This window comes from Camellia sinensis, chromosome 10 (assembly GCF_055761805.1).
Source record: "Camellia sinensis isolate YWXY chromosome 10, ASM5576180v1, whole genome shotgun sequence".
NCBI classification, from domain to species: Eukaryota; Viridiplantae; Streptophyta; class Magnoliopsida; order Ericales; family Theaceae; genus Camellia; species Camellia sinensis.
In genome coordinates, this window is record NC_138970.1 from 30,388,464 (window position 1) to 30,403,061 (window position 14,598).

Genomic DNA, 14,598 nt, shown 5'->3' on the forward strand with positions numbered 1-14,598 from the left:
GTAAGCCCTTAAGGGCATTTTGTTGTTTTGAGATTAGATGCCTCACATGCTATAGATTCAAGTGATTCATTTACCGTTGAATGTATATTCGCATGTGAACTTTTGTATAAACTCTCTCATATTCTATGTAAAGATGGATGGTTCATTGTCATGGCTTAGTGGATGTTAATTAATGTGGGTTGATCATGTTGGTTTATTTTTGGGGCGTTACAACTTGGTATCAGAGCTACCGGGTTGGAATACTTGGGGCTCGCGGGAAGTGGTCGTTCTACCACAATGGGTTCATTTCGCATGACTAGGAAATGTTTTACTTTTGTGATTGTGTGACAACATGTTTATGTGATTATGTGGTATGAGATTAGACTTTTGGGATGTTATTTGCGCCTGTTAGGTTCCTTGAGGTCTTAATAGAAGGGTACCTGATCAATACTCATTCTACTAAGAGTTCTTGGTTTCTCATGGGACGAATCTTATCACTAAAGGATAATTCGTATTTGTTTATGTGACTGCGTGTTTATATGGAGTGAATTAAATTGTTTGTGTGGTAAGATGTATGTGGTTGCTCTAGCCTAACGTGTGAAGTTAGTGGCGAGCACATTTGGAGTTATGTGCTAAGTTATTTACTTTGTCTCTCAATTAGGATGTCAGGAAGAGTTCGAACTTGAGGTGGTAGGAGTGGAAGGCGAGGTCGAGGTCGCCGGGGAGTATTTGAGGTGCCGGTCCAAGAGGTCTTGGTACAAGAAGAGGGTTTAGGCCAAGCTGACATGGCCGAACAAGTGGGGCAAGCAGAGGTGCCGGGGCAAGCCGGCCAAGCTGCAATGGGGGCTCTAGCCCGAGAGATGGTTGGGGCATTGAGGGAATCTATGAACATTTTGAGGGCGGAGACCCAAGCAAGCGAGAATATAGCAGAGACTAGAGCTAGCTTCCTCACGAGGGAGTTTCTAAGGGCCAAGCCGGATGAATTCCACGGCGGCCCGGATCCGAAGAAGGCGGATAAATGGTTGGAACAAACCATGAAGACCTTTGATATGCTCCATATAGATGATGGTGAGTTGAGGGTGACCCTCGCTAGTTATTACCTCAAAGGTGACGCCGGCCAATGGTGGAAGTATGCAAAAGGCCGGATAGCACCAACATGGGAGGCATTTGTGACGGCCTTCCAAGACAAGTATCTACCTCCCATGGCTCAGGAGAGGTTAAGACAGGAATTCAAGGACCTTAAGCAATTGAATATGTCTGTGACCAAATTTGAAGCGGTCTTTTCTAGTTTGTCCCGGTTTGCACCGGAGTTAGTAGCAACGGAGGAGCGCTGTTGCTTTGAGTTTGAGCAGAGGTTGAGGACGAAGATTTTGTTCAAAGTTGCCGAGAACATGATCCGAGAGTATGACCGCCTTGTGGAGGCGGCTGCACATGTAGAGATTATTATGAAGGCCGAGGAGGAGAGACTTCGGAATTCGAGGTCTAGGGGTCAAGGGTCTCAGGGGGACTTTAGGCCTAACAAGAAGGGCAGGAGCACTTTTTCATCCCAATCCCAGCCGCAGCAGTCTAGATCCACTTTCCCCTTGCCTAGTGCGGGCTCGGGGAAGAGTGCATTGAGCGGATTTTCTTGCTTCAAATGTGGCCAATCGGGTCACAAGGCCTTTGCATGTCTGCAGAAGGGCGGAGGACAACAGATGTTACCACCACCGCCTAACCGATCTCAGAGTCAGTCTCAGAGTAGTAGTCAGGGGCCTACTTGCTTCCAGTGTGGTCAGTCGGGGCATATGAAGAGAGCATGCCCACAGTTGGGAGGCGCATCTAGCACATCAGGGTCTAGGCAGACACAGGGCCACCAGCAAGCTCACTCAGCTTAGGCTTCGAGAGTTCATCAGGGAGCCGCTTCGGCTCAGTCTGTACAGTAGGCCTACATTCCGAGGGAGGAGCAGGGGGTTGATCAGAGGCCACAGGGGCACATGTATGTTGTTACCGCGCCAAAGCAGTTGCCGGGACCCTCAGTAGTGGGAGGCATTTTTATTGTGTGTAATTCTCTGGCCAGTGTGTTGATAGATACGGGTGCGTCTTATTCATTCATATCTGCTGCATTCGCATCTGCATTGGGGTTAGAAGTGGCACAATTAGCGTCTCTACTTAGAGTAAAGTCACCAGTTGGGGGTACGGTTGACTTAGACCGGGGGTGTCGTGATTGTGAGATAGAGGTTGCCAGACGTAGACTCCCGTTTGCTTTTGTGTTGCTAGACATGTCCAGTTTTGATGTCATTCTAGGCATGGATTGGTTGAATTTGTATCGGGCAGTGATTGATTGTTTTCGTCGGAGGGTCACAGTGTGCACATCGAGTGGAGATTGTTTTTACTTTCTGGGGGACAAGAGTGATCGGGTCTTGTTGCCGGTGTTTGATCCTAGTGGTAGAAATGAGCTTAGCGGTCTTCTAGCTACACTCTTGGATAGTGAGAGTGACGGGATTCGAGTTGAGTTGCCAATGGTGGTGTGTGAATACCCGGAAGTGTTTCCCGAGGACCTTACTAGTTTGCCACCCCACCAGGAGGTTGAGTTCACCATCGACTTAGTACCTGGAACGGCACCAATTTCCATGGCACCGTATAGATTCGCACCCGCGGAGTTACACGAGTTGAAGATTCAACTCCAGGAGCTATTAGACAAGGGCTTCATTCGCCTTAGTACGTCACCTTGGGGAGCGCCGGCCCTTTTTGTAAAGAAGAAGGATGGGTCATTGAGATTGTGTATCGACTACCGTAAATTGAACCGAGTTATTGTTAAGAACAAATACCCTTTGCCTAGAATAGATGACTTGTTTGACCAACTTAGAGAGTCTTGTTGCTTCTCCAAAATAGACTTGAGATCGGAGTACCATCAATTGAGAGTCCGGGAAGAGGACATCCAGAAAACGGCCTTTCGTACGCGTTATGGCCACTATGAGTTCCTAGTAATGCCCTTTGGTTTGACCAATGCATCGACTTCTTTTATGGATTTGATGAACCGAATATTCAGGGAGTACTTGGATCGTTTTGTGGTCGTCTTCGTGGACGACATCCTTATCTATTCGACCTCTGAGGAGGAACATGATACTCATTTGAGGATTGTGCTTGACTTATTTAGGAAGCATCAGTTATATGCCAAATTTGAGAAGTGTGAGTTTTGGCTCACCGAGGTGAAGTTTTTAGGCCACGTCATGTCAAGAGAGGGAGTAACAGTAGATTCCTCGAAGATAGATTATGTACAAGATTGGGAGCAACTTAAGAATGTCTTTGAGATTCGAAGTTTCTTGGGGGATTTCTCTAGACTAGCCGCGCCTTTGACTAGATTGACTAGAAAAGGGGTTAAATTTGTATGGAGTGAGGCTTGTGAGAAGTCTTTCCAAAAGCTCAAGACTAGATTGACCACGGCACCGGTATTGATCATTCCAGAGAAAGGGTTGGGGTATATTGTCTTTTGTGATGCGTCTCGGGATGGGCTTGGTTGTGTTTTGATGCAAGAGGGAAAGGTTGTGGCCTACGATTCACGACAACTGAAAACTCACGAGAAGAATTACCCTACCCACGACCTAGAGTTAGCCGCAATAGTGTTTGCCTTGAAAATTTGGAGGCATTACTTGTATGGTGAGAAGTGAGAAGTTTTCTCTGACCACAAGAGCTTGAAATATTTGTTTTCCCAAAAGGATTTGAATTTGTGTCAATGGAGGTGGATGGAGTTTTTAGAAGACTATGATTTTGAGTTACACTATCATCCGAGGAAGGCTAATGTAGTGGCCGACGCCTTAAGTCAAAAAACTGTGAGTAACTTGGCAAGTGTGGCCATTCGGGAGTGGGCTATGTTGGGTGAAGTCAGAGAATTTAAATTGCAACTGGGTGAGTCCGAAGAGGGTGCAACTTTGTTCGCCTTGAGTGCTCAACCTACCTTGATTAGTAAAGTTGTAGAAGCATAACGGAGAGACCGGGAAATAGAGTTAATTCGTACATTCACTCGGATCAGAGTGTACGTTACCTAGAGCGTTTATTTATGCCTGAATCTTGTAGAGAAAAAGTGCTTCGGGAGTTCCACCACTCACGCCTTGCGGTACATCTGGGAGGCACCAAAATGTATCGTAACCTTAGCCGTCAGTTTTGGTGGAGGGGTATGAAGCGGGACGTCGCATCCTTTGTGTCCAAGTGCCTTACTTGTCAACAAGTGAAGGCCGAACACCAGAGACCAGCGGGTTTGTTACAACCCTTACCGATAGCTGAGTGGAAATGGGAGCACGTTACCATGGATTTCGTAGTTGGACTCCCTAGAACACAGCGGGGTAATGATGCCATTTGGGTGATTGTTGACTGATTGACTAAGTTCACACACTTCATTCCTATGCGTACTACAGACTCAGTTGAGCACTTGGCAGAATTGTATGTTAGAGAAATAGTTCGGCTTCATGGGGTTCCAGTAACCATCGTGTCGGATAGGGATCCTCGCTTTACCGTCTGGTTGTGGCAAAGCCTTCATGAGGCATTGGGAACCAAGTTAACCTTTAGTACCACTTACCACCCTCAAACCGATGGGCAGTCGAAACACACCATTCAAATTTTGGAAGATATGCTTAGGGCTTGTGTCCTAGATTTCAAGGGGTCTTGGGAGAGGCACTTACCGTTGATCGAGTTAGCCTACAACAATAGTTATCAGGCTAGCATTGAGATGGCACCGTTTGAGGCCTTGTATGGCCGGCCTTATAGGTCACCCGTTTGTTGGGCCGAGGTAGGAGATGCATCGTTGTTGGGACCGGAGATTGTTAGGGAGACTACCAAGAAAGTTTCTCTCATTCGGAAGAGATTAGCTACAACCCAAAGCCGACAGAAGAGTTACGCTGATAAGAGGAGGCGACCCTTATCCTTTGAAGTAGGTGATCATGTGTTCCTTAAAATCTCACCTAGGCGGGGTTTGATGTGGTTTGGAAAAAGTGGGAAGTTGTCTCCGAGGTTCATCGGGCCTTTCGAGATATTGGAAAGGATTGGGGAGGTGGCATATCGGTTAGCCTTACCGCCACAACTTTCGGGGGTTCATAACGTATTCCATGTGTCAATGCTTAGAAAGTACGAACCCGACCCTTCTCATGTGTTGGATTGGGTTGAATTGGAGGTAGATGAGGACGCCTCCTACGAAGAGCGACCAGTTCAAATCTTGGATACTCGGGAGCAAGTGCTACAAGGCAAAACCATACCCTTAGTGAAAGTATTATGGAGACACCATGGAATCGAGGAAGCGACTTGGGAAAGGGAAGTGAAGGTCTGCTCCAAGTATCTAGATTTATTTGAACGTGCTTGATTGTTTTATTTTGAGTGTACTGTCCCCTAGTGATGAGGGAGGGTGTGAAATTGTTGATCACTTGTTGTTGAATGTATTATTAAATTGAGCATGAGTTTATGGAAGAATGATACTTTGTTGTAAATGTTTTATCTCATATCTCTAATTTGAACGAATGTGTTTAGATGAAATGAAGATGGAAAGAAGGGTAAAAGTTGGTTGAGCGTTGATGTTATAACTTGAAAATGTTGTTAGAATGATTATAGTTGTAAAAGCACATTTGTTTATTGGTTTGTCTAAATTTCGGGGATGAAATTCTTTAAGGGGGGAGGGTTATAGCGATCCATGATTGTGTGTTGTGGTTTATACCTTGTTTCTACCCTTTGCTTCTTTATATTTGAGCTTTGGGATGTGTTAAGCGAGTGTGGAATAGGTTGGTTGTGAGTTTGTGCAAGTGGTTGCTGCCCAGGTTTTTGCCTCTTCGCTCGAGTGAGGCTTCTTGCGCTCGAGCGAGCCTTGTTTGGTGTGTCTCTTCGCTCGAGCGAGAATTCTTACGCTTGAGCGTGCGTCTGCGTCTCTTTTAGACCTGAAGAGTGGCATTCTTCGCTCGAGCGAGCTTTCTCACGCTCGAGCGAGCATTTTTGTGCTCAAGCGTGCGTCTGCGTTGGTGGGTTGTAGACCTAAAATCTTGCTTTGTTCGCTCGAGCGAAGCTTCTTGCGCTCGAGCGAGGTCCGTTTGTTGTGTCTAGTCGCTCTAGCTATGACTCCTTCGCTCGAGCGAGCTTCGCAGATAGCAGATCTCAACAACGGGAATTTTACCCCCTTTTCATTATCTTCTTCCTCCAAAACACTAGATCTGACTCTCTCTCCCTCTCTCACTCATTCTCTCTAAAAATACTCCATGCTCTAAAGCTTTCCTACCTTTCATCCTTTACAAAAAAGCTAGAGTTTGGTGTGGGCTTTCTTTTGATCCAAGAAAATACGAGTTTGGAGCACCTTGGGGTTTCTCTCATCTTTCCTTTTGAGCTTCTAGGTAGGGATTTCTTGAGTTATATATATAGGTTATGCATTGTTGTTGTTGATTTAAAAGTTTCCTTGAAAGATTAGTGTTGATTTTGATTTTGTGACCTAAAATGTAGGAGTTTTCAAAATGGGTTTAATCCCAAATCATTTTACTAAATACTAGTGGGCTTGTTTAGTTATTGAATTCAAGAGAATGATTTAATGGGGTTTCTTTATGGGGATGGGAAATGTTTGGTTTTTGGTGAAAACCCTAGAAATTTGGGGATTTTTGGAGAATTTGGAAGATGTCCATAAAATTCTTTTATATCTTTGAATAGAAGTTGATTGAGTATAAATTCCGTAATGTGTTTGTAAGAATGGTAATCTTTTATATATATTGAGATGGAGGAATTGTTTTAAAAATTTCATTTGTAGCCCTTGAGGAGACTATGTTGCTATGACTTGTGAAATGAGGGAATTGTGGTATGAATGGATGGTTAATGGTGGACTTGTGAAGAATAATGAAGGAAAGAAATGGGAAATTGTGAATGTGGCATTATCATAGAAATTTTGAATGTGAAGAAATGTTATGAATTACAGGAATTGTTGTATTGCATATTATTTCATTTATTATTCTGCATTGTGGTTCTAAATCGAAGAAATTTGCATTCATGACAGAAAATGATTTGTATGAGAAATATGGTATATGAATGGGGTAAATACGTGGTAAGTCTGGATAGGGGGTGTAGATGAACTTTGTTAAGTTAGCCTGAGTGTCCATAGTAAAAGACCAGAAAACCGCGCGGATAGGTGTCGAGCCTTCCGGTTAGCACCGGTAAAAATGACAGTTTGGTAGTACTTGTTGAGCCTACTTGCAGACACCAGCCTAGGGATTACCAGTGTCGTATCCCTATTGAATTAATATTGGAAGTTTGAAATTGATGAAATCACATGGTAATATTGAGAACATGGTGATTTTGAAACAATGTATTGAAATGAATATTTTTCCTCATTGATTAACCTTGACATAGCACTGCATTTACATTTACTTTTGTATTGAGGGAAAAGCATAACTATATATACTTTGTGAGAAATCTCTGCTGGGCTTTATGCTCACCCCTATGGGATTTGGTGCAGGTAAAGATGTCGTGATCCCGCCGAGCTAAGGGTGTGGATGTATTTTGGTGAAGAGTAGTCTTGCTCTTATTTTTGTTGTTATATTTTTGTAAGCCAAGGGCTAATATGTTTAGGTCCGAGAGACCATTTCATGTAACCGCGCTACTACCTTGGAAGATGTAAGCCCTTAAGGGCATTTTGTTGTTTTGAGATTAGATGCCTCACATGCTATAGATTCAAGTGATTCATTTACCGTTGAATGTATATTCGCATGTGAACTTTTGTATAAACTCTCTCATATTCTATGTAAAGATGGATGGTTCATTGTCATGGCTTAGTGGATGTTAATTAATGTGGGTTGATCATGTTGGTTTATTTTTGGGGCGTTACAGTGCTTTTACGTTTGGAGGTAATTTGGTGAGCTGGGTTTGAATTTGGAGGTGAATTCAGGATTTGTAAGAGGAATTATATACATTTGGGTGTGTTGTTTGTTGGTGGAATTGCGGTCTATAATGGTTATAATAAATCTGTTTGTTCAATTTGATTGCTAATTTTTTTAGTCAGGTTGAGTTATTGACTCTTCAAAGGAACAATGCCTTAGCCTTAGGTGCTGAAATACATGTGTATGCATTATATTCTTTTAGATATTACGATTGGCCTTAAAAATTTAATGGACAAAGCTTGCATAGTTTTCATCTGCCTACTTTCGTGGGCAAAACACACATGCACATGCATGTATGCATTACATATATATTTCATTGGATATGTGACAGAAAAGCCCATTTGTGCTCATATTATCATATATGAGAAAAGTATTGTGAGTTCTGCAATTCTTAACTTAAACCTGTTGACAGATAAGCTTATTTAGCTGCACTGGTTTGGCTAGAGTAATAGAATAGATGTGTGTGCGTTATATTTTCTTAATTTTCTGTACATGGTATGTAGATGATGAAAACATATAATTAGCTCATATGATTATTTAGTATAGAGCATAAAAAAATTATGAGTTAAGCTCATCATCTAATTTTGTAGTATGGTTTGTGAAGTTCACCACGCGTCTCACTTTAATGACGTGAGTCTTTCATTTTGTAGGATTGTTTTGGATATATTATCTATTGAAAAAATAATAATTTATATAAAAATTGTAATTATATGATTTTTATCATATTTGATTTAAAAAAAAATAAATGATAAGCATAATTTTAGAATAGACTCTTCATTTCTTAACGATAAACATGATGAAATTAATTAACTTATTTTATCAAATTCAAACCAGTGGTAAACCCTACGAATCAAATTATGCCTTTCCAGTTAATACCAGGACTGAAGTGGGCTGCTATGGGTGTAATTTTGTGTTGTTACCTTGAAGGAACATCTCAAATAATTGATTATTAGGCATATACAATTATGTCAGATTTTATCAAATTGAAACCAGTGGTAAACACTACAAATCAAATTACACCTTTTTAGTTAATACCATGACTGAAGTGAGCTACTATGGGTGTAATTTTGTGTTGTTACCTTCAAGGAACATCTCAAATAATTGGTTGTTATGCACATACAATTATGTCATATGGCTTGCTTGCATAATGTTTAAAGGGCCACCACTTTCATGGGCCCAAATTGAGAGCTTAACTCAGAAACTTTTATGTTTTTATCATTGAACAAAATTGTTTTCATCATCTAGAACAAAATTATTTTGTTTTCATAATTTATGTATGCTCGATAGATTTGATTCAATATCTACAGATTTTATTTCCATACAATGTATGTATAGTCGACAAAATTATTTAGTATAGAGCATAAATTTTTTTTCTTAATAGTCTCTACCATTTCTACATCCAAAAACTACTCTCTTAATAGTATGGCCGACCATACATACATCCAAAAACTAGAGTGAATTTGTTTTTTAACATCAAAATAACTGTCAAAAATAAAAATTTGACCTAATTCTGTTGTATGTTTATTTTTTATTTTTATTTATTTATTTATTTTTGTTCTAATTTTGTTTCCACATTATGTCATTTAGTTTTCACTACTCATGAATTGCAAGATGCGACATGGAAATTGCTCTCATTGTTATTATTATTGTTTTATTTCATTTCAGGTGTCGTCTTTCAATCACAATCTGAATTCTGCAAAGTTTCAATCAAGCATTTTTGGTACTGTTGTTCCTAGCAAGCCATCTTCCTTACAGTTGAGTAATCCACTGTTTCCTATTTGTGCAGTTGATATTGATGTTGTTTAGACTCTTCCCATTGTTATTTTGATGTCCTAAAATGCTTAACAAAGCCAAGATAGTTAGGTTTGTGTGAGTGCATTTAACAGAGGGACAACGTTAAAACTTCTTAATATATTGATGGCAGAAACTTCTTAATATATTGAAAGTCAAGTTACTTACGTGTTTATGGGATATTTATGTGTTTCTTTGAATTGAATTAAGTGAATTGAATAGTATAGCATATTGCTCTGTGCACCAGTGCATTTTTACATTGCCATAGCCCCATGAATAGAGCTTCAAGCCCATGACCCTTGCTTTGAAAGGCTGGGTGTCACGACCCAAACCCGCCCCTATGGGTTTAGCACCGTAACCGGCCAGTAATCCAAGATTACCGAAGGCTTGCTTAACAGTAATACAGTAATACAGAGTACAGGGGCTGGCGGAAGCCAAAACAGTAAATAAACAGTGTCCAATGAGTTGTGACAGTCTGTATGCCAAAAAGACTTTCCATTCAAATATATGCGGTCAGAGAAAACAGTATGTACATATATACAGTCGTTCAGTTCAGGGACCTAATCCCTATTTAACAGTACAGTACAGTAAACAAAACAGTTACAGAGAGAGAAGGGGGAACTAAAACACCCTTAAGCCATAGCTTGACAGGCTCGGAACCTCGCATTGAGGCACATAGGTTGGCTCGACAAAACTGGAGTTTACCCCGACGCTTCTAACCACGGTCCGATGCCTGTACACCTACATATATATATGAGCAGTGAGCTAAAGCCCAGTGAATAACACAATGTGTAAAGGGGTTAAGAATGAATGTCCTTACAGTAATGAAAACAGTTCATTAAATCAGTATTTCAGTTGTTCAATTAGTACAGTCATATGTGGTACATCCATTAGCATAACAGTACAGTAAGCAGTAGGTCTTAAAAGACCGAACAGTAAATGATGGCCATCAATCAGTAAACAGTAGTGGTTCCAACAAGGGAACCGACAGAGATCTCTGTAACAGTAATAGTAAACAGTAGTTGCTAAGGATGCCACAGTACAGTTCAGAATATAGGACATACATTCATTCAATTAACAGTAACAGTTCAGAAAGCAGTACAGTTCAATTGTTCAGAAGATAATCATTTTGAACATATCTTTACACAGTTGTTACTCACAGAGTTCTGGGCTACAGTAAAGCTAGAGTGCGTCCCCAGTCGCCAACCCTACACAGTTACAGATTGAACACACACTAAGCTACACAGTTGGGAAAATAATAACTTAATCCCTAATTTTCCTCGGTGTGGTTGTACATCTATATCCTCATTAAGATGCCTTAAACTAGGCCTAAGAATGCTTAGGATGGGATGAGGATGCAAAGATGCACTTTAAAATCATTTTCAGAATTTTCAGAAAACAGGGGTCATGCTCAAGCGTAGGTTACTCCGCTCGAGCGGACATGCAGACAAAGGTTTCCGCTCGAGCGTAGTCTTACCCACTCGAGCGTTCTGCAAAACAGTTAAAAGTGCTGGATAGGTGAAAATCACGCTCGATTGGGTGCTCGACACCCGCTCGAGCATGAGACACACTGTCCCGCTTGAGGGCCAGTTATTCCGCTCGAGCGAACTTCAAAACAGTGCAAAGTGCTGAGAGCACGAATTTCACGCTCGAGCGCCAGTCACGCCGCTCGAGCGTGAGTCCAAATTCTGGAAATTCCAAATTTGAACCTCAAGCTCAAAACCAAGTTTTAAACCAAAAATTTCGATCCTCTTGGGCCAATTTTCCAGAAAACACATCAAAACTCATACTTTAACATGATTCCAAAGCTCAATTGTAAAATCAAAGCCCAAGGGTATTTCAAACAACTCTCAATTCAAACCAATTTTCGTGAACATAATCCAAGCATGACATGAATGAGTTTAGCTAGCCTCCAAGCTTCCAAAACATGCTCCAAGGAGCCAATTCTTTCCAAAACAAAATGAAATCATGGACTTCACATAATTATGAGCATGCATGTGACAATTCTCCATGGAGTCAACTCAAAATTCAACAATATAGGCATACATGCATGGAATGAGCTCTTAATTCAACAACTTAAGCTAGTTCTAGGCTTAGGTCACTAAGAACACAAGAACCATGGATGAACATTCATAAACACAACAATAAAAGGTTGAATTTCCTTACCTAAGTCTTGAATTAGAGGTATGGAGGCTCAATGTTGCAAGAACTCCTTTAATCTTCCTAATTTCCAAGCAATTCTCTCAAGAACAAATCAATTTTCTCCCTCTCTCTCTCTTGGTCGGTTGAGACAAGGAAAGGTTGATGAAAATGTTTTGTATAGAGTGTAATGAGGCTCAACAATAGTCCAAGTAGTGGGCCACTAGGTGGCACCAATGTAAATAAGGCCAACTATGCAATTTATCAATATTTAATCTAATTTAATCATACCTAACCAGTTTTCAGGTAAATATGCCATAAAATCCTATAAATTCTAACTAACACAGAACATCAATCCCTTTCAGATTCGGCCGCTGATAAGGCCTTTAATTCGCAATTTAAATATAAAAACACGAACAGATCAATTAACAGTCAACAGATAGAAAATGCATTTAAACAGATATAGTCAATCAATCAGGTTCAGATTTTAGTCAGTCAGTTCAATATTTCAATCAGTTCAATTACTTCAGTTATCAATCACAATCAGTCTCAGTTTAGCAGTAATCGGTAGTTATCGGTAAACAATGACGAGGGTTGTTACAGTGGGTCTCTACCAACTGTTATTATACCCAGTGTGTTAGTGTTCCCCTTCAATTACTATGCATTTGTCTGCACCATTAACATTTATTGTATACAGTTTTTATTTATTTATTTTTATTATTATTATTATTTTTTTATGGTTAATTGATGGAATGCGTTCAATATATTTCAGGGAGGAATTTAAGGATGAGGAGATGGTTGATGTGAAGTCATTACACATCCGAAACTTTCTCTGAAGTTGAGTTTGTTGGTTGGTGCTTTGCTTTGCATTTAACAATTGTTAGGATACTCATATCCAGCAATTGTTTCTCTAACTTCTTTGATTGAAATTAATTGATTACCTAGGGACCTGTCTTAAAAAGAGATATAATCCTAGATTTAATAGTAAACAACTTGATTATCTTTTCGTCTATTGTTATTGGTCGGTTTCCAGACAAAAGAAATTTAACAGTAGCACTAACTGATGTGCATTTAAGTTTTAATTTCTTTTAAATTGTAGAGCACTGGCTGGTGTGCATTATTTAATATTTAATTTTTTTTATATTTGATTTGTTTAGAATTGTAGAGTACAGTCTGTTAAATATATTTTTATAATTGCATTTTATTTACATCGTGCTTTTAGGCACGAGCATACGCTAGTTGTTGTTCGAGATATCAATGGAGGAAAAAATAGTTAAAATTTTCACTAGCTCCACCTCCATCCCTTTATTGTCGAGTGTCACTGTATCTTAATAGTATAAGCCAATTAGTTTTAGGAACTCAAACTGCAGGTCACTGAAATTTGATTTTTCATTATCAACAGCCATCATTGCTTTCCAATGTAAGAAGGCTTGACTTGGCAGATCACCACTGAAGTTATTTGAAGCGAGGTCAATGATTTGAAGCTAGGTCAATGATTTGAAGCTTTGGCCAGAAATTATGGTCTGGTCGACAATTGCAAATGCCTCTGTGGAACTTGTTGGATCGCAAAACTAATACATGCAAGCTAAAAGAGTTCCCCAAGAAGCATTGGAAGCTATCATTTATGTTGTTGTTACTAAAATTTAAAACCTTTAACACTGTGCAATTGGCAAGAGATTTGTGAACTTGCCCTTCCAAATGATTTCTACTGATGTCTAGTGTCTCTAAAGCACAACTTTTTGGAAATGTCCCAAAGATCTTACCACCAAGATTGTTATTGATCAAATTAGCACCCCAAGAGTCTCAGTACTCCTTTCAATCAAGCATGGAGGTATTGTGCCACTGAAATTATTATTGGATAAATCAAGAACATTGGGGAAGCTTGCATTGCATATTGATTCATGGATAGTTCTTGTGAGCAAATTACTTGAAGAGAGAAGAAATAAGCAAAGGTAAGCTTGTGCCAATTTTAGCAGGTATAGAAGAGTTGAAATGATTGCTAGAGTAATCCACAGAGGTAACAAACTCTGGTGGTATTGGAATTTTCCCATGAAGTTGGTTAGAATGCAGGTCAAGGACAAAAAGACTAGGAAATTTATATGGTTTTTCCAAATCTACTAGGAGATTATGAGAGACGTTCAACTGCATCAGAGATCCAATTTTCCAAATCCAGTTTGGTATTCTCCCTGAAATTTGGTTGGCTGAGAGTTCCAAAATAATCATTCTTGATTGGTTCCGTAGCTCAGGAAATCTTTGCAGCTTGCAAGAAGCCATTTTTAATATGTTAAGCTGGGGAAAGGAAGACAAGCTCGACTTACTGTCACTTGCATCAATTGATAAGCTATTGTATGAAAGCTCAAGTTCTGTGAGATTTTGGATCATTTCTAGTTGCATGGTGACACTGAAGTTGTTGAAAGAAAGCATGATGACATTTAGACTTTGAAGTTCAAAGAAAGATGAGGGAATTGATGTAACAACCCCGACCTTTGATTAATGTTAATCCATATTTAAGTATGCCTAATTAGTAATTAAGGAGAAATTCTGAATTAAAATGCATGTGTGCGTTGCATTGTTTGTGTTTATATCTGTTAGGCGTAGGAAGATCTGTTCACGTTTTAGTTTCGGTTTGCGAATTGAAAGCCTTATCGGCATCCGAATCAGAAATTGACTTAACTTATGTGCAAGTTAGGATTTTTAGAGCTTTATGGTAGGTTTAATTAAAATTCAGTTTGGAACAGTTAAATTACATTTAATTAATGCCCACTAATTAACCCCATTAAACACATTTTTGGTTTAAGCCTAATTAGGGCCTTTTTGACCC

At 39.9% G+C, this 14,598-nt stretch overlaps 2 protein-coding genes across 2 annotated transcripts; one reads left to right on the forward strand and one right to left on the reverse strand.

Annotated features, from left to right (window-relative positions):
* The first annotated feature begins 818 nt into the window (after positions 1–818).
* On the forward strand, positions 819–9,653 carry LOC145800266 (uncharacterized). Its single transcript, XM_082889930.1, has 4 exons — positions 819–1,749; positions 2,263–2,596; positions 3,116–3,407; positions 9,513–9,653. The coding sequence occupies exons 1-4, from the start codon at positions 819–821 to the stop codon at positions 9,651–9,653; spliced, it is 1,698 nt and encodes a 565-aa protein (XP_082746056.1).
* A 4,047-nt stretch (positions 9,654–13,700) lies between these two features.
* On the reverse strand, positions 13,701–14,159 carry LOC145800267 (receptor like protein 22-like). The gene has a single exon (XM_082889931.1). The coding sequence runs from the start codon at positions 14,157–14,159 to the stop codon at positions 13,701–13,703; it is 459 nt and encodes a 152-aa protein (XP_082746057.1).
* Between the last annotated feature and the right edge of the window lie 439 nt (positions 14,160–14,598).